General features: G+C 37.1%; 2 protein-coding genes across 3 annotated transcripts; both read left to right on the top strand.

Annotated features, from left to right (window-relative positions):
- Positions 1-980: 980 nt before the first annotated feature.
- Positions 981-20,154, top strand: LOC145212510 (uncharacterized). Of its 2 annotated transcripts, none has more exons than XM_080080649.1 (25): positions 981-1,197; positions 1,772-1,862; positions 3,715-3,885; positions 5,058-5,140; positions 5,670-5,787; positions 6,427-6,617; positions 7,074-7,217; positions 7,655-7,766; positions 8,362-8,475; positions 8,869-9,093; positions 9,722-9,800; positions 10,211-10,351; positions 10,477-10,603; positions 11,153-12,104; positions 12,471-12,591; positions 12,955-13,085; positions 13,411-13,516; positions 14,000-14,148; positions 14,686-14,921; positions 15,216-15,285; positions 15,722-15,820; positions 16,470-16,618; positions 16,954-17,076; positions 18,143-18,269; positions 18,813-20,154. In XM_080080649.1, exons 1-25 carry the CDS (start codon positions 1,151-1,153, stop codon positions 18,981-18,983), a joined length of 4,077 nt encoding a protein of 1,358 aa, XP_079936775.1. In that variant the 5' UTR covers positions 981-1,150; the 3' UTR covers positions 18,984-20,154. The 2 variants fall into 2 exon arrangements, with proteins under 2 accessions (XP_079936775.1, XP_079936784.1); XM_080080658.1 differs by lacking the exon at positions 981-1,197 and adding an exon at positions 1,547-1,661.
- Positions 20,155-20,349: 195 nt separating this feature from the next.
- On the top strand, positions 20,350-24,923 carry LOC145212521 (endonuclease III-like protein 1). The gene is made up of 5 exons (XM_080080672.1): positions 20,350-20,766; positions 23,572-23,742; positions 24,145-24,304; positions 24,521-24,626; positions 24,687-24,923. The coding sequence occupies exons 1-5, from the start codon at positions 20,365-20,367 to the stop codon at positions 24,820-24,822; spliced, it is 975 nt and encodes a 324-aa protein (XP_079936798.1). The 5' UTR covers positions 20,350-20,364; the 3' UTR covers positions 24,823-24,923.
- The last annotated feature ends 257 nt before the right edge of the window (positions 24,924-25,180 follow it).

Below are 25,180 nucleotides of genomic sequence, written 5' to 3'. Positions count from 1 at the left end.
TTCGCCTTATACCGAGAAAGCCAGCCATTTGTCGAGTGCCTTCTGTCACGTAGCAACGCTGCTTTCTCGGTCACTATGGGGCCCACGTAGCCGTCCCCGGATGTTGTCTGATGGCGTCTTACTTCACTGCTTCTCGCTCAAGGATACATATAGGTCACGGGCGATCTTAAAAGTTGAAAAATGTAAACAACTTACGCACTCACATTTCTGCACGTGCGCATTTACGTTTGCAGATGCGTCCGTAATGGACCATGTTGTTTTGAAACGTAAACTTTGCAACGTATTAAATTAGGTCTACTACCTTCACATTCACCACAAAAACTTACTTTATACCCACACTATGGCTGGTATGATGCTAGTTTCCTTGTATAATCGCAATACTATAATATCCACCTTCAAAATCGTTTTAGCAAGTCGTAAGACGCTCTGCAACACTTTGATTGTGTGTATTGCTCAACTAGATCGGCTAATTTCTTGGCATAGTGAGTTAGTTAAGCGCTTTAAATAACATTTCTTATTTTTTTTATTAAAAACTGCTACTGATTTTTATCACAGAAACGGTTTACTATTCCTTTAAATTCTACCAGGGCAAATTTGCCAACAAAACTCGCACTTTTTAGAGCTTATGTATCTTTCTGCTTCGGTCCTGAGGAATTTGAACCGGCTTTAACAGTAGTACACAACCTTTTTGATGCACGCTCGTAATTTACAACCAACTTTGACATACCAAGCTTTACGTACATGGTCTTTACTGAATTACGTGTATTATTTTTTTGTCGATTGTGGTGCTAAAGAGCAATGTGTGTTGCTCACAAAAAAACTAAATTAAAACCAATGAAACTATGTTCGGTAAATTAATAGAAGATTAAAGTATATATTTGCCATCAATTAACCTGAAAAAAAATGTACAAGTTGTTTCAATTTGTAGTGACGAATTTAGGTTCCCGCAATTTTTTGAAACATTCTCTACTGGTCCGGATCGTGCCGAATGCAATGTTTGCGAATTTGCGTCTCTAGCAACGACCGAAAGATTAGTTGCTAATGAGTTATTTGTGCTGCATGAAGTTTGCATTTGCCTTCTAGATTTGCTGTTTAGCGACAAACACAGGCTACTGATTTAGCTGAAACTGTGGACAAGACAAAAATAGACATGGACGTTTCGTCAAAACAAGTTATCGATGCAGTCGCGGAAAAAATGTAAGCGGAATTCGTAAACATATCATTTACGCAAAACAAGTTTTTTGTTAATGTTTTGTTTTAAATTTTGTGCTGCTTCTTTACCAAATTAAGAAAACGTTTAAAGTTCTAATGAGGTTTTAGATTGTTATGACGTCACCAATGCTAAGACGTCATCAATCTTATTAGTGGTGTTGTTTAACTTCTTTGCAAGAAATAGAAGATTTGATAAATTGCTTTTAATAAATAGTATGTAATATTATCTGAAAAGCATGAATAGACAACAAGTGATTTATAACTATTTCAAATTTATGTGCAGTACACATTGTTAAATATTTTGCAGTTTAAATCTAAGGATTTACATTTAAAAAAATCCTAAGTTAATGTGTAAAAACACGTTTGTTTAACATGGAGAGTAAAAATTCTCATTTGTGGTAGAACACCTGTTTGCACTGAAGCTGGATTTGTGTGACTAAGCCCAAAAAGTAAATCAGGTTTTCCAAAATAAAAAGATTCTATTCTATCCTTTTTGTGAACATTTCGTATTGACATTGCAAGTTTTTTTTTCCTATTTAACATTGTGGTAATTTTGCAGAAAATATTACATGGACATAAAGAGACGTGAAGATGGATTTGATCTTTCAGGACCATCACAACCAAAAATGAAATATCCAAGAGTGAAAACGGTGTGTATATAAAATATTTGGCACAACATTTTTGTTGCCTTTATAATGTATTATGTTTTACAAACTAGCTTTAAACTAAGGAAAGTGATGTTTCTCTTTGGTGGTGTCAAAACTAAGCCTTTATAATTCATTTAAAAGTGCCATTGCCAGCCATAGAAAACCTTATGTTAATGTTTTCCTCTGAACTATGTGTACAGATTGCACTTTTTAGAGCATGAATATATTCACATAAATTAATTTGTTTCCACAGCCAACACAACATGACAACTTCTGTTGCTTATAGTTGCCATAAATGTACTAGGGGAGCTTATGTGCATGCCTAGAAGTATATGTGAAAATATATGTTGTACATAAACTGGTATGTAGCCACTGTATGCAATTCTAATGTTGCATGTAGTTCCCCCAAATGTACAGGAATGTGTGTGTAAGCCCAGTTACACAACAAATTAGCTTACAAAAAGCAAACTATAAATTTAAATCATACACTAGGCCAGGGGTCGGCAACCCCTGGCACGTGAGATGGTTTTTCATGGCACGCCAACCGATTTGCCTGTTTATATTGTAGTAACAATTTAACCTGTTTCACTGCTAGTTTATAGTTTTTATGCAATATGCAATTGTCTTAAAATTTACCCTTTCATGCACAAAACACTCTGCTTTCTCTTTATTATTGATATCTGCTGGCACGAACCACTATTATTTTGAAAAACGTTGGCATGCGAGGTCATTAACACACGGAAACAACCAGTAAATTGGCACGCGTCGCCTGAAAGGTTGCCGACCCCTGCACTAGGCCCAGTTTTTAACCTTGCCTTGCTAGCCAGTTTTTTTTGCTTTGTTACAATAATGTCAGAGTTAAAAATTTTAAAGTGTCATGTTGACACAAATTTTTCCGATGGGTGATTCTCTTCTTACCTTTGTAGGTTTTTTTTTGTTTTGTTTGTTCATTTGATTGCCTGTTTTGAAATCAAGGGTGGCTGATAAGGTGACCTTAGGGTCTTTCGCCACCCTGCTGCTTAAACAGCGCAAAATAAAATTACTTACTACTTACTTACTGATACAGTTAAACAGTTGATATAAATGGATAAATATTAATACAATATGTTTTTCATTGAATTTGAAACTGTAGTTTTCCCTTGACAAACATGATCCATTGAGCAACCGATAGTAATGTTATATACCACTAGTTTTACTACTCAAGAAACAACAATTATTCTCCACAGTTCAAACAAAGTTTCATTGCTATTGTACCACACCCTACAGGAGAAAATAAGGAAAATCATAAGAGCCTTATCACACTCCTTCTAGTCTTGAATAGGCTTTTGATAAGCGGCGAGCCTTTATTGTCCATGTGTTTACCTATAGGCTTGTGAAATAAGTACCCCAAACAAAGAAACATTGACTCAATTATTTTAATTTCCTTGTGACAATAACATCGCCTGCGTTTGCCGGCCCCCACATGTAGACGTTATTGTATACTGCTGTATTGTGTGTTGACAGGCAATAATGTGTTTATCCTCACCACATCCCGATTTATCGAGTTGTTATAAATTTTCTTATGATTTTGAATATAAAATAATCTTTACAGGGTACACCTTTTTGTGATGTGTTACATGGCTTTAAACTGTAATGCTAAGTGCAACTTTAGCCAAAGTACTCTTTCTGCGCCAAGTTAAACAAAAACAAACCTATCACCAAATAGTTAAAAAAATATTAATTTAAAAAAAAACATTGGTCTCATTTACAGAAAAATAAAAACAGCCATGTGGTGCATTGCAAAGATTTTAGTTACATTTTTCCCTTAAAAAGGATCACTTTTGTATTTTTATTACATGTTAAAATTTACTTTCAGGGATCTGTGCTAAACTCTGGCAAACTGCATGACCGGAGTTTGAAGCATTACTTTACTCCAAACATGATACGAACACAGATTGCAAATATGGAAGCGATGCCTCCTGGTACAGAACGACAAAAAACAGTGAAACGAAAGTTAAAAAGATCATTGACATCGCCTCGAAGAAAGGTGTTGTAACATATTGTTATATTGCAGTGTATTATTATGTAACACTGTTACAATGTGGTGCTTTTTATTCAAATAGCCATTTTCTTTATTATGACCAAGTAAAAATGCATTTACAAATAAAATAGACACAAGTGTACTTATATTGCATTTCATAAAGTATACTTTTGTTCACAAGTGTAACTCATTCCCAACTGTAATGAGTTTTGTCCATTTAAAGATATTAACATTAGGCAATAAATTAAATCCTTCAACTCACTGCAGCAGATTATAGTCTGTATCTATGTATATATAATTGGTCAATGTGAATTGGAGAGTAAAGCTCTTGTATTGAGTGGCTACGCATGTGAGCCATATGTCTGATGGCACTTATCAGTGACCCCAGAATTAAAAACAAATGGACAGTACTAATGTCAAGAGACTTTACAAATATTATACCCTAAAACAGTAGCTTAGTATGCAAAGGGTTTAAGAGGCCCTGTCGACTCTTTTTAAGTGTTGTTTGCGCCGCGTTCACGCACAGGAAATCTTTAATCGATTTCAAGTGTGTACTCTCAGACAAGCGAACTGTTACCAAATGACTGCCTGCCTGCCTTTTGAAATATAACCGCATGTTTGGAATCCATGGAAAGTACACAATGGCATTTTAAACACTGGTTAATGATTGTAAAGCAAACCTGCATGCAATTTTTTTAACACTATAAAACCATTGTTTGTTGAGTTCCATAGCAACGATGGTGTGTGCATTGTAACAGGTGCAATTGATTTATAATTAAATCTACGCACCTGTGACATGAATTAACTGTAATGCACCTGCCAATATTTGAGCAATCCTTATTGTCATAAATCAGAAATACTCTTAAACATAAAAATACAAAACAGGGAGTACGCAATGCAAAACATGTTTCTTATGTTAATCATTTGACTTTTAAATTGTGGTAGTGGTTTTACAAAGAAAAACCTTCATGTCACTTATTTTAAATGTGTAGCCTAAATTGACGAATTATGATTATCCACTATGTAAACACTTAAGTGTTTATTTGAAGTGTCCACTTGGGTCCACTCTTTACCCACATACGGTCAATGTACTCTAAAATAGCTGTGTAATAGCCACTGTTTGTCGGTTTTTAAAACCCTTTTTTGATGTTTAAAAAATACTTTTAAAACTTTTGCAGAATGAAAGTTCATTTATGGATGATGAGCTGTTTACTGCACAAATGGAAGCACTATCATTGTTAGAAAACAGTGCCAGAAATCGGTAATTTCACCAAAAGACTGCCATTATTTACGCCGGTCACATAACATTCTGCTGGTCTTGTAGTGGCAGTGTCACTTCAAAACGTTTCACGTTGGTCAACTAACTGTAACTTGTGCGTTTCATAATATAATACAACATTTAGCAACTTGTTTTATTGCAGCTTTATGTTTTTCATACCAAATCAGTTTAATCTTTTTTTTTTTCACAAGGCGAAATAGGTTTAACTGAAATAACTCAAGCTGACAAAAAGTATTTGGGTCGTGGTTGTGTAGCTTAAAATACAAATTTGACCATTTAGAAAAAAATCAACAAACCACAAATAACTGCTCGATTAAAGCGTTATGAGCGCAGAAAGTAGAGAGCATAATTGGTGGGTCGATCTTGAAGTTTAATGTGCTGCAGCTGTACCACATTATTAATACGGTATTCCTGATGATTGTTTGAACAACAGTGGAATGTTACGTGTATAATGTCGACTGTATGTTTGTTGTTTAGCAGAAATAATAAAACCTTTTATCGTGTACTGCAGAATGCATTCAAGAGTTTATCCCAGAGCACCGTCTTTAAGAAAAGCAGCACCATCAAAAATATCGCGAAATGAAGTGAATCGTCTCATCAACCGATCAAGCCAGATTCTAGTTGCAACAGTAAAATGTTTTATTGATAAATTTTGAACAAAATATTTTTTTATAACTTTTATTTATTTTAAAATTAGTTTTTACATGAACGATGTAGGCTACACATACATATATTTTTAAGCTGCTTTTATTTTTTGCAAGCCTGCTGTAAGGAGGATATTGGGTTTGTTTTATGCAAACTATGTTTAACGGTAAAAACGCCGCCATGGTTAATACTATAGTTCGTTAACCGTGACTCTAATTTGAGCAACTGACAATATAAACATTAAACTGTTTTTGTTCCCTAACACAATTCACTGCACTTTCATACAAACCGCAATAAAACTAATCAAAGTAAATCAACAAAAATGCGGATTTAATAACAATTGTTGCTTTTTATTAATGTCTTGACGTTAAGTATCATTTCCGACGTCTTTATCAACCAGAAGATAAACTACACAAATACAACAAATTCATACACGATTTAAAAACAGGAAATAATGGATGTGCTGGCCCATATTAGTATGCTTTTAATAAGTTATATTAAGCGTTTTGGACGTTACATGCAAAAATCTATTATCCAACAGAAGCATTATGTATTTTTGTGAATTATGGACCTGTCTAAGTATCTTAAAATTGCCAAATAATCGTTTTAATGACGTCTTTCAGGAAACCGTTGCATTGGCGCACGATATTATTGCCAGTCGTCACCGTACAAGACCACAATCTGCACCAGCAGTTTACCACGGGCACAGTCAAAGCTTTCCTGGACTCGGAAGTTTGCCGCAGCGACCTGGGACCGCAAGAGGGCGGTATGGAGTTAGATCTGCGTCGGCGAGATCCAACAAGAGAAGACCAAAGTGCGTGTAGTACCTAGTTTCAAAAAAATGCTTTTGACAGTGGATGTTGTAGTTTTTGTTGCCCGAAAAACAGTTTGTTTTATTTCCTTGTTATTTCAGCTGTAGAATCGAATTGGTTTTCGGATAACAGTACTGGAGCCTAAAAATGCGGAAATCTTCTAGTCAGCATTTCCATTTTTGTATTTGACTTCATACCTATTTGGTATAAGTAAAGAATATGTGTATTATAAAACATATAAATATGGCACAAATAATTTGATTGCACATAGAATACATTTCCAAAATTCCATTTTCTTAATTCGACTTTTTGATCTAAGAGAAAACTTGTAAATACGGCGGGTTTTTGCACATTAGATGGGTCTAATCCAGTGGTTCTCAACCTTTTTTCTTTCGTGGCCCACTTTCATTGCACAAAAATTCTTGCTTCAGTAACTCTGTTACGTTGTATTGTTACAGATATGCTTGGGATATTAACGGTAGGAAAGTTCCTTACCGAAGTTTGGATCATGATTCGTTGGATGAAGCCGGTTCGTCATCTTACTCTGTGTCGTCATCTAGTGTCGAATATAACGACCACTTAATGCACTCGACTCCAAAACGGCAAGTTTAAAATTTTAAGACCTGAATTGACTAGCGACCCATAATGTTGTGTTCATGATCTGTCTCTGTAATAGTATGCCAAAAAAGTTAGTTAAAAAGATTCCAGGGACTTGCAATGAAACAGGCAGCTCGACGGCGGACTTATTGTAAACATAACGCATTCAGGCGTTGCCCGCCCACCGAGGATAAAATAGAAACAAACTAAAAATGTTATCAAAGCACAGTGCTTTAGTTACTCTTGTGCCTTCCATTAGTCTTCAATACTAGACAGAAGATTTAAAAAAATGAAGTTTTATGAATTTTTGTCGTAAAAAATTGGGTTAAAAAAATCAATCGCGCACATCTCTTTATTAAACATTAACCAGAGACCTTATTACATCCTTAAAATATTTTGGTTTACTTTCGCTTACCTTGTTCAATATGTTTCGCAATCTCAGGCACTTCAACAAGCCACATCGTCCCTACTCGGCACGCAATCACCAAGGCAACTATTCACACAACGATGCAGCCAATCGACCTTACTCGGCCGGGCTCTTGCGCCACAGAGATGTAAGTAGAAAGCTACGCAGGGTTACTGATTTTTAAAGCAGTTCAATTTTCCTGTAAAGCAAGGAATATTTAAGGCGATTAACACACTTTCTTGTCTTGCTTGGTATTTGAACATTCGTTCACAAAATGGTTTGTCTTTTTTTCCCTGACTACAAACCAGTCTAAGCGTTATTAAAATCAGTTTAAAAAATATAACAGTGGTTGTATAGTCGGGTTACCCAAATTCGGGATTAAAATACACTTTAAAGCTGTTTTTTACTTCGTTTCAGGGTGGCGTTGCAGGTAGCTAACCTATGACCTTTGTTCAGAGTAGTGGTAAAAAAACTACACCGCAATAAATGGCAAAGCCTTTTAATTAAAAAAAAAACTTAAAATTTATATCCACCTTCATAACAAAATTTCGAGGAAGGATATATAACAACTGACAATCAGAAACAAGTGGCCTATTTCCTATTTCCAGTATATCAACCAACATTTTACGGACCACCCAAAAGTCATTGTTGACTGCTAATGGTTTATTGGCCACCTGATAATATACTATAAAAATGCTCTCATATAAGTCACTACTCTAACTCAATGGCGATTTTTGTTTTAGTACGTCACTTCACCAGGGCGCCCTACGATATCACCTGACAGTGGTTTCAGTGTTAATGCTGGAACTCAAACACCAAGAAGACCGAACGACAGAAGGAGAGGACGGCACGTTATAGTAAGTAACAACCACTTTGATATTTTCAACACATACAATAAATTAGCAATACACCAGACCCAGTAAATCAATTCGGTCTTAAGCATTCCTACATTGCAAGGCATAGAAAAGCTTTGCCTGCGGTGGGATTCGAACCCATGACGGGAGTCTTTTCGGGACTCGCGCTTTACCAACTGAGCTACACAGGCTCAGCGGAAAATCCGCCGAATGTCGAATTACAAGCACCGTAGCCAGCCTCGTATGCTGCACATGTCAGCTTCGTAGTTTCCCAAAAATGTTTAAGTGACTCATTTTTGTGTTTAATTGCAGCCAGTAGATGTTTGGGGATGGAAAAACGTCAAGAAAGTACTTTTCCTCAAAACAAAACCATTTCTGTAAAGCCGAACTTTTTAGGTGATTCCCAGTGATAGAAGTAGCGACGATGGCGGTCACCAGTCACCAACAGAACTGCGCAAATACCGGGTTGAAATTCACACAGGAGATCGACTTGGGGCCGGAACAGCTGCCGATGTTTATCTTACGCTTCACGGCAGTCGGTCAGACACAGATGAGATGTATCTCACTAACACTGTGACTGCTGATGCGCACCACAAACAGAAAGCTTTCCGCAGAGGACAGGTAAAAAACATCATACCGTATTTTTATTTTTTAACTGACAGCTTTTGACAAGCCCTTCAGGGCTTAGCCATTGCACTCTGGCCTAGCTGACCCTTGCGATTACCCTAAATGGGGTAAATCGGCCGTCCAATTTTTTAGTGGGACTGCGTTCGCGCTAACCCCGTAAATAAAATATCGCTTTCAAACAAGTCAACACGCAAGCTATTTATTGTCGTTCCATGGCACACCGGTCAAAAATCGCAGGTTTACCAAAATAAGCGTGAATAGTATGATTTTACCACTAATGTTCGATCGTGATTTGCTTCGTTTATTGTTGTGTAACAATAAGTCTCGTTGTGTAATATTTCTGTTGCTGTAGTGCAGTTTATTAGTTAAGTGTGAACCACTTGATTTCGTGATTTTAGTTTGGTGTTTGACAAGATTATTTTAATGTGGAAGAAACTTGCCGAACGGTCCGGCGCGCCTGACCCATAAAGAGACATAAAAAACTGATCGGGATTTGTGCCCAGGAGCGTCATAGGTTCGAGCCCTGTAAAAAAAAGATTATTTTACAGCATATTGTGTTCTGTGTCTTAAAAAAGCTTAAAAAAACACTGCACTAATCTACAGTATATCCGTGTGTTGAAAGGTTGACACGTTTGACATCGAAACTGAAGACGTGGGAATGCTGAAAAAAATCGGGATCGGCCACGACCAAAAAGAAAAGGGTAAGTTTCATATCGAAATCTAAACTATATTTCTCCACATGGGCGTGTAACAAGTTTGAGAATTTGGATTTAACACCTGAAAATGTTAAGAGCTACTTCTCATATAAGTCAACATAAAGTTATGAGTGATTAGAGTTACTAATTCGGAACTAGTTGCTAAAATAAATATACTTCAGTAACTTTCAATTTGTATCTGGTTTCATTTATTTTCTGAGGTAACGATAATAAAACGGTTGAAGAGCCATTGTTTTAAGGCCTGGCTTGCAGTTACTGTTCCTACAATAGTGAAAAGCAACTGTTTACATACTTGTGTTACCGGATATTGCGCTTGTTACCTTGAAAAAATGCGAAATTAATTAGGCCTGATAACTACCTTAATAAGTAAACTGCATTGTTTCTATTTTTCGCAGCATTCAGTTGGTTTCTGGATCGTGTGGTTGTCAGTTGTAAGGATCGAACGTGGAAGTTTGAATGCAATACGTGGTTGTCGGGTGACCTCGGAGACAAACTGACATTCAGATATTTCAAGACGGCCAAGAAAAGCCACAAAGGTAAAGGTTTTTTACAAATAAAAAAGAATTTTTGTAAAGGAGACGTCAGTTCATATAGGCCTGTTAAACTGTCTTTTTCATTCAAAAGTATTGCAAGCAATTCATTAAGTTAACCTCGGTCACAGATTCTTCAGAAAGCGACACATCGTCTTCGTCAGATGATGATCGTCCGATGACTGCACGGTATTCCAACGCACAAAAGAAAGTAGAAGAATTGACTGGTCGTCATTCCAGCTCATCGAGTAGTAGCAGGTGTGTAAGATTATGTAAGGCCATGGCAGGTGTTTATATAAGTTGGAGAATGTCTTACAAATTTCCCAATAAACAGTTCCCCCTCAAATAAATAAATAAATAAATAAAAACCTAAAAACCGGCCTTTTAGCTACGCGCTACGCGATTAATTCTGATGAAGACGGATTTTTTTTAGGTTGTAATATACGCCATACATTATTTATCCAACGACTTATGCCACCATTCATCAATGAGGTGCATCCCAAAATTTTCCGTCTTCATCAGAATTAAACGCGTGGCATATGGCGATAGTTAGTTTCAAAACGAGATTTGACATTATAGATCTGAATTATGATAAGGCACAGCTGCTAAAACATTTCTATTTCGTCCTTCTTATTTCACTGACCGTTATAGGATTTGTTATGAGAAACGGATTTGGAAATAAAAGAGCATCAGGCCAATAAATGATAAGTAAGCGGCATCAGCAGGCAGTGCACGCTGTTTTAAAAACATTTTCCAAACATACTCTGTACATGATGTTTAATTTAAGTCACTTTTTACCCGTTCAAGGTCATCGAGAAGGTCAAACGCAAAACAGCAACCACAGCAGCAACACGGGTTTCACCACTCTTCAAGTTCATCGGACCAGGGGAGTGTTAGCGCACACACGAAACCGGCGTCTGACCGTCGGAGTGAAGTCGACTTAAAGAGCCACCTCGAATACAGCTCGGACAGTAGCGCCGCGATGGGGAAGTCCACAGTGCGCGACACCGAGAGCTACGTGGAAGAAAGTGAAGATTCCAACACGAGCTCGTCCGATTCCGACACTGTGGCGGCATCTAGTGGTGACGAGGCGAGTTCGGTGGGAAAAGAAGTTGAGAAGAAGTTAGGCAAAGGTGATTTTTCGTCTTCCGCGTCTTCAGATTCTGAAACAGAGGACGAGATGAGGTTGAAACGGATCGTTAAAGAAGATGCAAGCGACGAGAGGAGATCTTCCTCTTCCGAGAGTGAGGATACAGAACAGGAAGCAGATAAATTGTTCGAAGTGTCCGAGTTTAAAGTAGAAAAAACAAACGATTTTGACACAAGATCAGACAAAGCTCTCTCCTCCAGCAATAAGTCTTCATCATCTGAATCTGAAAAAGAAGATGAATCTAAAAATGATGCCAGCAACGATTCTGCCTCGAAAACAGCTGCAGCTCCTCCTAAAATAGAATCCTCCTCTGCTTCATCTTCCGACGAGAATGCTAAGGAGGATTCAAAGAGTCCGTTCTCTTTTATCACCGATCGTTTCAGGAGTAGTTCCCACTCTTCTCACTCCTCCCACTCCTCGTCCTCTTCGAGCAGTGATAGTGACATCATAGAGGAGGAGCCACCAAAGCGTGTCGCCCGCCTTCCCTCGTTCGCGGAAGTGGTTCCGTTGCAACGTCACGAGTCGGCTGACGTCATCGCCGCCCCTGACGTCACCTTCGATTCTGTCACCATGGAAACGATAGAGGAACCTGTCAGCGCCGAAGTCGAGGTGCGAGAAATGGGAATTGACCCATTTTTTTTAATTAATAAATTAACCAATCTTTGTTGTTCGCATTAACTTACTCTGCCCAAAGATCATTACAGTTTAAGCAACCAATATATTACCTTCATTTAAATGATCTATTTGACAGTTTGATTTTTTTAAATTTCTGTTGTTCTGAAAATGTATTTTATCGGTTTTAAGACAAATTGGCAATTAAAAAACTGTAAAGTAAAATCAATTTGACGCAAAACTCTTAAAAGGAGACGTTTCTTAAACTTGTATTTGCACAAAATTCACGAAACAAATTTATGGTTGCAAAGCATGACTTTTCAAATTTATATAACGTTTAAATAGCAATATATTTGTTTTAAGGTCACTGAGCATCACATGCTGACCGCTACGTCACCCGATGACGCAAGATCTGTGACGTCAGACAGGTCATCGCGAAAACCTTCATCCAGTAGCGAGAGTTCGTCCAGTGAAAGCGAAGAAGGTTCGGTTATCGCAGCTTTTTTAAACCTATTAAACTTGTTGACTAAATTTACTGTTACCAACAAAAAGATGTGGCATATAAGGTTGGTTTTCTCCTTGATTGTCGCTTACTTCATAAGCGATACTTCATGCCAGTGAAACCTAAAAAACAACAATTCACAGTAAAATGTGAACGATTTAAACATAAAAAGTTGGTACCTTTTCATGAAAACATATAATTTACAAACACAAGTTCACACTTATGACTTATGTGACAAAACTATGTGAAATTTTTAGTTTTTGTAGACGCTATTGTTGCTTTATTTTTCTTTGGCATTTTTGTATCACTAAAACCAATAACATTAAAACCTTTTTAATGTTTTAGAAATCGTTGAACAGTTTGAAGTCCCTCCTCAAACTGAGAGCACAGATATTCCGTCATCTTTATTTGCGCAACAGATAAGAGCTGACGTTCATTCGGAAGAAACTCACCACGACAACGAACAAGATACAACAGTGAGTTACATTTTCACTACTCCAATTAGTTACATTTTTAAACTGTGTGGTTAATAAAGATACGCTGTTCGAAACATAATTCTGTATTGGTGTAAAAAACAAGTTCTACATTTACCCCACATAAAAATATTTAGTCAATTTTCAGTGTCTCGTTGGTGTCTGGTATATTGCAGTTTAATTTAAAATAAGTTTTTTTTATCTATTTTATGTATATGTCCGGTTTTTACTCCTTAATACTTGCTTATTAACTCTACTCAAATGAGGACCGTAATACTTTCACATAATTTCTGTCTATTTGCGAACACATATTTATTTTTTTACGCAGATTACTGAGGCGACGACTGATGGTGACGTCAGAAGCTCTGCCTCTGACAAATCGTTACGTCATCAATCTTCGTCTTCTTCGAGTGAAAGTTCATCCAGTGACGAAGGTCAGTTTTGCTTTATCTTATCCGCCTTGTAATCACAAGCTTGTGGGTTCTAATCCCATATCGCCCTGTTTTGTTACTCTAAGCCGGAAATTTAACTTCAGTCATTGCTTCAAATGGCATCGCTAATGGGTTTAAATTTCAACTACTCCAATTCGAACACATCAATAAAACGGTATATTAGTGTAATAATCTAGTCGACAGCTTAGCGGGGACGCGAAATGAGCAAGACTGCATAGTAAAGTTAATTAAGATTTCCACAAAATCATCCATACACCGATTGCACAATGTAATGACTGTTTAATGCGACGTATCGCGTGCATGACGTAACAAAGTGTTCTATGTTCTAGAAACTGAAACAACTCCAAATCGCAATCATGGACATTTTTTGAGTATTAATACAAATTGGTCCATGTAGCTCCACTGGCTCGGCTGGTCATTTTTTCAACAAACTTCATAGTATAAGAAATCTCTTATCTTCTTTAGACGCGACAGTGGAAGAAGACTTTTCAAAAACCGAAGAAGCAACCACTAGTAGCGCTGTTCACATGGCGACCACGACCACCGCTACAGACGAGGATGCACTGAGGGAAGAAGCGAAGGAAATAGCCGATGTGTACATGGATGGGTTTAATGTGAGTGATGCTTTGTTTCAAAACTAAATGCAAACACTTCACTCTATTCATGCTACTAGCTACTTGCAGTATGGCCGCATTAAAAAAAGTTAATAGAACTGCATTGTCTCACTTAAAAAATTAGGTGAGTGTTCTTTTTATGAAACACACCATTGTTAATTGTTATTTTGGTATAGTCACTACTTTCGCTTTGCCATCGTTTAGGGCTTGTCGGATACAATTAACTTTCAAATTCAAGACCTTCTACTCAACTACTGTTCATTTGGCAAAGACTACAAAGGGTTGGAGCCCGAAAAGTTCTTTAATATATAAAAATTTGAAGCATGCGATTAGATAAAGTAAATTATTAAATTCGATGAAATCTAGATCAGAGATGTTTTACCTATTTTACTTCATTGCCGTTTTATACATTAGTTTCTTTAATAAAAAAAAACTTTCTACCGACAAAAACATACTTTCGTACCAAGGGACCTGGGTTCGAACCCCCCAAAATAGTGTATTGTATTGGTTGTGTTACAATAACGTCGCCGTTTGCAGGCCGGCATCGAGGTCACGCGAAAACTAAACGTCACCAATCCCGCCCTGTTTACGGAAGAGTCGTCATGGCAACCAGCCACGAGCGAGACTTCCGGTTTGATGGAAGAGAATGAGGAGGACGGAGTGATTCAGACTCCGAGTCATCTCGTCATCCGCAGGGATGTCCATGATCTCATCAAGGAGGGGGATGCAAGAAATGTGATTGAACTTCTCACTGTGCGTCCAGAGCTGAAGGAGTAAGTGTGGATTAAAAACAAATGAGAATCGAAAATATTTTCCAAGTAACGGAATCAGTCGATGAATATAAGATTGAATATGTATATATCTTTATTCTGCTACCTTTGGGAGATACTGATACTGTTCAGTTTAAAAACCTTCAGTGGATTAATATATTTCTCTAACTTTTTAATACTTTCTTATGACATGCGTTTTCTACCTTTTTAAAATTTCTTTTAATGAGCCATGAAAACAAGTTGTTTTATGTAGTTTATATTTTCAATTTTAATTAAACGACAAGCTTTCATGCACAGGCAGCAAAATGAAAAAGGCTGGAGACCAATTCACATTGCTGCTTCAAATGGAAAGCTGGAAATTCTTCAGGTAAGTTACTTTTGAAAGTTTTGCTCTTGATAACAGTGAAACTCAGTCTTTACTATGAGGCTACTGTCGTGGGTTTAAATCCCAGCGCAGGCTATTTTTACACCCCTTTTATTTTTACACAACTTACACCCTGTCGCAGTGAACATTTGACTCGCTTTTAATATGCCTGGCGTACTATGCTTAATAACTTATCAGTGCGTTATCACTAGTCTACATGAACGCTTAAAAGGGTTGATCCAGGCATTTTTTGTCTGGTTTACACACTTTTGAAGTGAAATACATTTTGGCCTTTAATAAGCCTTTGCGTGCTACGTTTGTACATGCAAATGTGTCGCTTTTGTTGGTCTGTGCTCTGCACAAACGTATATAAGGGCTGATCCCAGTAATAAATATACATACTTCATTTAGCCTTAAAGTAAGTTTATTGTTGTTCCAGTGGCTTGCAGCAAACGGGGTCAACCTAGGAGCTGAAACACCTACAGGTTACACCGCAATACATATGGCAGCAATACACGGCCACGTTCAGTGTATGATGGTAAGTGCTATTAGTGTTTAGTATAGTTTCCCAAACCACTGGAGATGTATATTGGCTCTAAATAACTTGCCAAATTATAACAAAATTAAAAGTCAATGTTGGAGGCAGAAAGTTTATGAAAACGTCGAAAGTTTTGAGAATAACAAGAATACACTAGCCCTTGGTTCTCAACCAGGGCCCACGGGTGTAGATTCACCAGAAACACTCACTAAAAGCCATTTTCTTTTTTAATGCACATAATTAAGTGTGTGTTGCAAATAGCATTATTCCCTAATTTAATCAACTATTTTACATAATATTTGTCTATATTGAGGTTTTTCAAGATTACGGATTCTTGTTTGCGCTATTCGACCTGTTTGAAGCCGAAATTAGTACCGAATTCCAACACGAGATTGCCATTTACATTTTTTAAGGGGGCACAGGTCCTACAGGATTACTTGAAGGGCGCCACGAAGTCCAAAAGTTACTTTTAGGGGCCACGGTCCACGAAAGGTTGAGAACCACTGCACTAGCCCATAGGCCAATGTCCAGTCACCAGCTGCACTGATCTTAAAGATCGAAACAGCGCGTATACTGTGTGTAGCTTACTTATTATGGATTTAGATTTTTATTTGAGCTTTTTTGTGAACATAAATCTTTTTTTTCGAAGGTCATTCATGCAATGGGTGGAAGTTTAAACGCCGTGAACGTGGATGGACAAACGGCTCTGCACCTGTCATGCATGAGTGGGCACCTGTCAGCCGTGAAGTGGCTTGTGGCCAACAGCGCCAACGTGCGGTTGCGTGACAATTCACAGAGGTAAGTTAAGTAACCGAATTTCTAACTTGCTAATAAATCCAAGTTGTTGTCGATTACGAGTCTACAAGCCTAAAGTTTACACATAATAGAACACTACATAAAAAACGTTTAATAACCCGGGTTTAAAATTTACTGGACACAGAATAGAAGCATTTTTCGAAAATAAGGAGGACATACAAATATTGTGTTTGACAGAGGCAATATTACCTTTGAAATATTTTGTTATTCCAGCCTTTAACGATGTCTACTTTATAGAATTCAAAACTTGATTAATTCACTTATTTTCCCCTCGCTTTAAGTCACGTAATAATAATCGATGTATTGTTTCGCAACAGAACTGCCCTGGCCCTGGCGAAGCAATACAGACACAAGGAGATCGCTTTGTTTCTGAAGACTTTGCTCCGAGATTTACGAAAGCAAGACAGTTCAGTGTCGCTTATCATGTCAAGCAAAAGCAGGTGGGCTACAAATGAAAACATCATGATATTAGCGGCTGTTTACTATACCAAACCGACACCTGTCCTGTAACTTTTACTGTTTATAGCAGTGGTTCCCAACCGGGGTTCCGCGGAACCCTGGGGTTCCGTACAACCCTTTCAGGGGTTCCGCGAACTTTAAGGGTCGCACAGGGGTTCGCAGAGCTTATGTGTAGCAATTCAAATAGGAATGATTCATAATATCATTGTTGCGAACAGCAATGCTCGCTTGTACAATCTAGTTAACCTTGGTTACACCATTGATCAATTGTGAAGTAATAATCAAAGTCTTGATAATCTCTGTCTGAATTGTGAGATAAATGTACAAACGACCAATCTAAATAACATGACAAGTAAATCGTTTAATTTAATTGAAGTCAACATTTGTTATGTGCTTGGGGTGTGTTACGTAAAAATGTATGTTGTTTTGATGTAGCCTACTTGAGTTACATTCATTCAAAATGATTCTATGGGGGGTTCCGCAAAGTTTGACAAAACACGTTGGGGTTCCGTGTCACTAAAAAGGTTGAAGAGCACTGGTTTATAGTATTAAAGCCGGTCCCCATTTTTTTACTCCTTATTGCCTTTTGTATGTAGGGACATACTCTTATTAAACAATTAAAAGTAGAGCAAACACACAAGGTTGTTATCGATGCCTTTACTTATAACAATTTTGTGTTTTATGATTTGCCATTATCCTGACGAAGGGGTCTCGTTTGGGACGTCGAAACGTCTGGTATTTTACCATACAAATTTGCTGAAAGGCCAATAATTGATAATACAGTATGCCTGGCAGCAACATCTTATTTACAGAAGTTAATAGCCAAAAGTAACACTATTTGTATCGTCCGCCAAAATGTTTGCGGTCAAGGTCATTTAGTGGTACTTGTGACGCATCTAAATTATATTATTTATCCCGAGCCATAATACAGAAACATTAATCCATACAAGACCCACCATATAAGTTGTGGGCATATTGTAAGCATATGTAATGTTGTGCGTTGGTTTGTGAGGAAAGTCGAGTTTGAACCATGGCATTTTTTGTCAGCATTGCATCGTCCAACTACTCCACCCATTCCTCCCACTCCTCCTCCAGTTCCTCCTCCTCCTCTTCATCCGACGAGGAGGGAAAAACTTCTGACGCAGAGCGCGACACGTCATGGGACAATGGAACTGTAAGTGTGACTTTTTTTTTATCTCATTTCAATATTACCATATTTGTGTCAAATGAACAAATATTTATGATTTTTTTTAGTTTACAAAAATTTAACTGTAAATAGTTATTTTTACAAAAGTACAATTAATACCATAAAAAAGGTTAGGAACCACTGTTGTGGTCTAGAGAAGAAAATGTTTCGGTTGAACACAAGAAAAGTTTAAAAACTTGGAGATCATGTGCATCACCACAACGGAATCCTACTACAGAGAAACTTAAATCCAATGAAATGCAAATTGCCGGTAGTTGGCGCAAAAATCGAACCTTTTAAATCAAAATTGTGTGAAAGTGCCGGCGGTTGGGACTATTTTGGTCGGGTTGAGGTTGTATAGTAAAACTAAGATTAAAACTAACCTGAAAACCTAATTCGTAACATTAAATTCAGTTCCTAAAGCTAAAATACCTGTGCTCTTTGCGCCCTCTGTGTGAATGTAGCAAACTTTTTTTGTGAATTGAGTTGTTACGTTAGTAGCTCTGCCCATCACAAATATCTTATTCACAGACACCACACAGCGAGTCGTACGAGGAACGGCAAAGACACGAACTGGATGAGCGCAAGCGAATTTACGAGCAACAGCAGGAGCGAATTCGAACGAGACGCACAAGTTTTCTGGACGCGATTCGAGCCGAGACTGAAGAAAATTTGCTGGAGACTACAACCAGTGAGGCGTGACGAACTGACCAATCAAACGCTGACACATCACTGTGCACTTGGCTAATGCAATATTAATTCCCCACTCGTTATATTCTTAGTGAGATTTTTTGTCGCCTGATTGTGGCATTGTGTAATGTTGTATTATTGTTTGCTGGAAATGGTCGACTTTTAATCTTCAATCTTAACCAACTTCGAAAACTTTAACGAAAACGATTGCATGCTTTTCGGTCTAAGGCACAGGTAAGGGATCTGTTGCCTTATTTGATGACTTTTTAATGTGACCAGCATCTAAATTTTGTGTACAATCTGTGTAACTGCGAGTATTCCCTTAAGGCGAGTTTGTCTCTATTGGCAAATTATATTCAACATTCAACCGTTTTTTGACGTTTTTCACAAACTGTCAATGTTGTGCAATTTATTCTGCCCGCATTACTAAATAGCTTCTACATTCCTTCTCAACGACATTCTTAGAAAGCGACCAAAAGTTGGCGGCATGCGCAGGGGGAACTCAAAGAGTTTCTTTCTAATTTGTTATTCTAATGTTTAGGTCTTATTTTTATTGATCAATTTCGATTAAACTGCTATATTGGGTCTTAGTGAAAAAACATCCGTTGAGAACTTTAATAAAAACTTAACCGCTTTAAAATACACAAACTGGTCTTAAAACGTGCAAGACCATTATTCTGTGTCCTCTTTAAACCTTTAAAATCGATCACGACATTATACCGTTGGGAAACGTTATTGTTCTCTGATTATCGCTTGCACTGTATAAATGCTTTCTTATGTTTTTTTTTGTGGGTTTAATTTCAATCATTGTACATTTCAATCAACTCTATATTATCACACTTTTTATGCAGTAATGTCTACTACCTGAGTTCAATATCGGCAAAAAACTGACAACCCTTATATTCGTTACTTTTTGAAGCAATTTTTTTGTTGCAAAGTTTAAAAATATCAGACTAAAACTACTTTTATCCCTGAAAATTCCATTTTTGCTTTCTACTTCAAATGCCTGATTCACAAACAACACTCGTGTGTTTCGTTGTATGCTTATGTAAATTCTACTGCTTCCATTGCATTATCGATTATCGTGTAGATTTGTTGTTTTATTATCCATCATTGCAGTGGGGGGATTAAATGCGTATCGTATGTAATCATTGTAAACGAATAATAAATGTTTCCCAAATCACTACGTTTGCTGCATGATAACTGCAGACAAAACGTGCATTTCAATAACATAACAGCAAAAAAGGCCACAAGTTAGGTCTTCCGATGTACGTATTTGATCCGACTTGGTATTAGGACTAGGAAGTAGTGTAATTTGGTTGTATTTACACTAATACACACGAATTTGTATTTATTTGTGATTGAAAAAAATCATGCAAAGTATTTCTATGGCATGGCAAAAAATGGCAGCCAAAAACCAGTCATGCGTTTCATAACTTATCGAAATGCGGGAAACTCTTGGTTTGTTATGAAAATTTGTTTACACTTTGTAATGTCGCAAATTTCCAAAAGTAAATACTTTGGTCCCACAACCAGGGCAAGTAAAAGAACGGCAAAAACTACGGCTGTCACACCAGCTAAAAAACTTGGGGTTGAACTCAAAGAAAATGCGTCGAAACCCAAAACACCGAAGATTAAGAAAGTTTCCAGCGGCAATGCAAAGACGAAATTGAAATGGGAACCAGACAAATGGGAAATGCAATTGGAAAATATTAGAAAGATGAGAGAAGTGAAAGACGCCCCAGTTGATACAATGGGTTGTGAGAGATGCACACAGGATGGCTACACAGAAAAGGTAAAACTTCACTGTTATATTCCATTGCAGAAACAAAGTACTTTTCAAATATGCTCTAATTTATTGATGCATACAAATGTAAATTTTTAACAAAACCCTGTCCAATATTTTCGGTCATTGACTTATTATACTTTGTCATGTAAGAAATGTTATTTGATGTTCTGTCAGATTATATAGTTTGTAGTCTTGTAGATTGTAAATGTAGTACCTTTTAAATGTAGGTGGTTTGATGTTTATAGTGTATGTATACAAAATGAAATATCCATTTATGGTTTTCAGTGTGTGAAAACAATAATATTGCAAATTTATTATTTGATGGACAGTTTTAATTTCTGCATTGACCTAAACCAATAACTGCAGAACACCTCTGCCACCTCATACTTGCTCACATACAATCTTGCTAAAGCTTGTAGTCATCTTTTTATTCAAACCTATATGCATTCAATTTTGTTTGTCCTAACTCGGTGTCTATATCAGGGGTCCACAAATACTTTTTGTCTCAACCCTAAAAAAATTGCTCTAAATTCTCGCGACCCAAGCATCAAGTCTGTGGAAAATACTAATCAACTAAATATCAATATTAAGAATGCTATTATGCTATTGTCAGTTGCTATTTTCACATAAAACAGTAGGTAAACGACTGTATTTATTCTAACAAATGAGAACTGTGGGCTCGGTGTTGAGAACACAGCTAATCAGAAAACGCATGCTTGCATAGGTGCTTTTTGCATTGTTACATAGACTGTATGTCACAGTTGCGTAGTCATACGTAACAATGCAATAATAATTAAAAGGTTGAAAAAAGCCGAAATTCATTAATACCGTAGATGCGATGCTTATATTCCTGGGAAATTTAAAATATTTCGCGACCCAGACTGGAAGGTCTCGCGACCCACTATTTGCGGACCCCTGGTCTATATGGTTATATTTGCAATTTTTAAGGCATAACTTGTTTGTTTTGCAAATAATTGCAATTACATGCAAGGTACAGACGAATCCGGTTAATCGCATACCGGTTAATCGCATAATCCGTTTAATTGCATCACAATTAAAAATCCCAAACCGTCGCCCATCGTTTGTTAAGAAAATCGTCCGGTTAATCGCATACCGGTTAATCGCATAAACCGGATATTCGCATCGATTTTCCACGAAATATGCGATTAACCAGATTGATGATCTCTATGTGAAAGTCGAACAGCCCGAGTATTTGGATTAAAAAACGACGATATGATAGTAAAATCCTCCGGAGGTAATGTACGCGAAAAAGACGTAGATGCATTTTTGCATTCCACACCAAATAACGCGTTTAACGTTGAAAATGACACGTCTCGACCATAAAATATTTTGGAAAAGTTATTAGAAGATTAAATCGGCGTTCAGTGTACCGCTGTGCGATAACAAGGAGTCGTTATCTCACAGCCGTGCACATTGATCCTTTTTTATTGGCTTATCTAATCGCCAATAGTTTAAATCAAGCGTTTAAATAAAGAGTTCAGCGTGTTAAAATTACGAAACTGGTGTTCCGGCAAAGACGCTGATTGTAATTTCTTACGAAGTGCGAACTGCACCAAATTCGAAGTGTTAAACTGTATTGAAATTTAAACAAGGTTAGATGTAAAACAAATGTTTAAAAATGTTTTCTGTTATATTGTTCATGACCCGCCAAACACGTAACGGCTGTAAAAAATGTTAGATCGCCAGTAATCACACCATGTTGTTTAGATGCACGTAGTTGGTAACGTGCCAATGATTGCCATATTTTGTCTTCTGTTCGTGACCTTGCGCAACTTATCAGGTAAAACACCGATTAAGAAAGGCATTTATTCCTGTAGTATTTGTTGCTGCTTTAAATTTTTGAAGCAACGATCACACGTTGATCACGTGACAGTCACGCTAATCTTGCAGCTGCAGTTTTGCTGAGTAAGCTAGAAAGTAGCGCCACAATCTGAGTCGTTAAAGTTTTTCTAAAATCAAATATTCTTTTTGTCAATTGGATAACGGGTTATAATAGAAACTGATGGAGCTCGCCTTAGTGCCCTTGCGCTGTAGAATGTGCAAAAATTGTAAGTTTGACTAGGTTTCGGTCGTGTACTTTCGGGTGTGGGCTTGCTTACAAATTTGCACCTAGCACTTTGCCGCTTAACGCGTTGGTTTGAACTAGAAAACGAAATAGGTTAGAAACAACAGGCCATTTTACGTGTATATTAGGCGAGAGGCCTGGTACATTTATATAGAAAACTACCCAAAACAAGACTAAAACGTCATAAACCGTCTTCATAGGGAAGTTCACAAATTTAAATGTTGGCCGCTTAGCTACGATGCGATGTAACATATCTTTTCAAATAAACCTGACTGCACGAGAAAGCACAAATCAAGCGAACTGTGGCGTGTGCGCCAATTAAGTGTGTGTGTGTGTGCGTTTCTACTGTTTCTTTAACACACTTAAGCGATTGCACCATAGCCACGACAGTTAGGAAGCATGACGTCATGTATTGCGCTGAGAGCAGCAATTTTTTCAATTCTCGGCAACAAAAGAGAGAAAATACTGCTCCGTTGCCATAGTTGAGCGTCACTGCAACTTTGTTTTAGCTGGGGAAGTGAAAATGAGCACTTTTGTGAACGGCGTGTACTGTTTACATAGCAACCGGATTATCGCATAATCCGGTTAATGGCATCAAATACTCTTGGCAAATCGATGATGCGATTCGTCTGTATTTCCAGGCCAGATGTTTGCAGAAATTTAATGCTTACGAATTGCTTCAAATTGTAATTTGGAAATAGTAATGTTGCTGTGCAAAATTTCAGGAAAAGCGTTATCACATTTTGACTTCCCTCATGTTATCAAGTCAAACAAAGGATCATGTTACACACGGAGCAATGGACAAGTTGCTAAACCATGGTTTAACTGTTGACAAAATCATTGGGATTTCTGACAAGAAACTTGGTGAACTAATTTATCCAGTTGGGTTTTGGAAGGTGAGTGCCTTTTTTGTCTGTTTGTTTTTTATGCAGGGATATTTTGGAGGTTTTTAAACAGGGGTTAACAAACCACCTTTACATGAAAGTTTATCAATCTTTTATGTGACTCAATTGTTTATAAACAGAAGTAACTGATGTGGCCCCTCATATCACTGATGATGGTATATGAATTTCCCGAAACATTTGAATAATGAAGCATGTTGCTTTTTTAGTCTATCTGGGCCGTTATTTTCTTGATTAAATTTATGAATGGAAGTGTGTCAAAAACAACTTGGGGATATGTTTTATTTTGAAGCTTGCCAAAAGGGAAAAGGAGCAAAACTGGTTGATAACTTTTGCAGTAGACGTTATTTTATTTTACCACTTTATCACATATGTTAAAATTTAAAAATATTACAGAGAAAAGTAGAGTACATAAAAAAGACAGCCAGCATTTTGAAAGAGCAATATGATTGTGACATTCCTTCAACTGTGGAAACACTTGTCAAACTGCCTGGAGTTGGACCTAAAATGGCCTACTTAACCATGACATGTGCATGGGATAAGGTTGTTGGAATTGGTGGGTTCTGTTTAAAATCTGTCATCATATGTTCATTATTTATTTCTGAACATATAAGGTAATATTGGTAGTTGGTAACTTTTAGGCTACTTTTTTTTAATGAATAAAAATTAGTTGATACGCATGGTGTATTTTGACTCCTCGAATTGCAAGATTATTTGGGAGACTCTGCAATGGTTTACCCTTTTTCTTTGATATATTTTAAACAAATATTAGGAGTTGATGTGCATGTACATCGAATATCCAATCGTCTTGGTTGGGTAAAAAAGAAAACCAAAGAACCCGAACAAACTCGTCAGGGATTGGAAGATTGGTTGCCAAGGTAACGGTGCTTCAAAAATCCTTGTAAAACTACCTATGAATGTGTATTTTTTTAATTTAGGGAGTATTGGAAAGAAGTGAATTGGTTACTTGTGGGATTCGGTCAACAAGTTTGTCTTCCTGTTTCACCCAAATGTGAATTTTGTTTGAACAACCAGATTTGTCCAGCTTCTACTGCAAAGTCTAAGAAGAAGTGAATTTTCAGTGTTTTTACACACATTGGTGCTGCCCCTCTTTTTCGACTTGCGTTTCTTTTTTACAGTGTTTCATTCATTTTTATACTTCACATGGTTTCTGTGCACTAAACTCAATACTACCAGCAAATTATACATACCCATCACTAATACTAACACAAAACATTTCTACCAACAAAAGTACAAATAATAGTTTACCTGTTGTACCTGTATGATATTCTTCACAACACAGTTGATTGAAAAAAGCAAAAACCATGGTAAGCTTATTACAGTTGAATTAAGAAATATTCAACCCTCACATAAGCAATAACATTAAAAATGCCCTGAAAGCAACAAAACTTACATTCTTGCTGTGTGAAAA

The sequence above is a fragment of the Phallusia mammillata genome, chromosome 1, assembly GCF_965637545.1.
Source record: "Phallusia mammillata chromosome 1, kaPhaMamm4.hap1.1, whole genome shotgun sequence".
Lineage (NCBI taxonomy): Eukaryota > Metazoa > Chordata > Ascidiacea > Phlebobranchia > Ascidiidae > Phallusia > Phallusia mammillata.
The sequence above is the reverse complement of the archived record's forward strand: the minus strand, read 5'-3'. Positions and strand labels throughout refer to the sequence as shown.

What these genes read in the sequence shown, in the direction of transcription:
- LOC145212510 (XM_080080649.1), top strand. Translation starts at nt 1,151, where the DNA reads ATGGACGTTTCGTCAAAACAAGTTATCGATGCAGTCGCGGAAAAAAT. An exon ending in GGAGAGGACGGCACGTTATA is followed by an intron (nt 8,476 to 8,868) that starts GTAAGTAACAAC and finishes CGAACTTTTTAG; the next exon opens with GTGATTCCCAGTGATAGAAG. An exon ending in TTGCGTGACAATTCACAGAG is followed by an intron (nt 16,619 to 16,953) that starts GTAAGTTAAGTA and finishes GTTTCGCAACAG; the next exon opens with AACTGCCCTGGCCCTGGCGA.
- LOC145212521 (XM_080080672.1), top strand. Translation starts at nt 20,365, where the DNA reads ATGGCAAAAAATGGCAGCCAAAAACCAGTCATGCGTTTCATAACTTAT. An exon ending in AGGATGGCTACACAGAAAAG is followed by an intron (nt 20,767 to 23,571) that starts GTAAAACTTCAC and finishes GCAAAATTTCAG; the next exon opens with GAAAAGCGTTATCACATTTT. An exon ending in TTGGAAGATTGGTTGCCAAG is followed by an intron (nt 24,627 to 24,686) that starts GTAACGGTGCTT and finishes TTTTTAATTTAG; the next exon opens with GGAGTATTGGAAAGAAGTGA.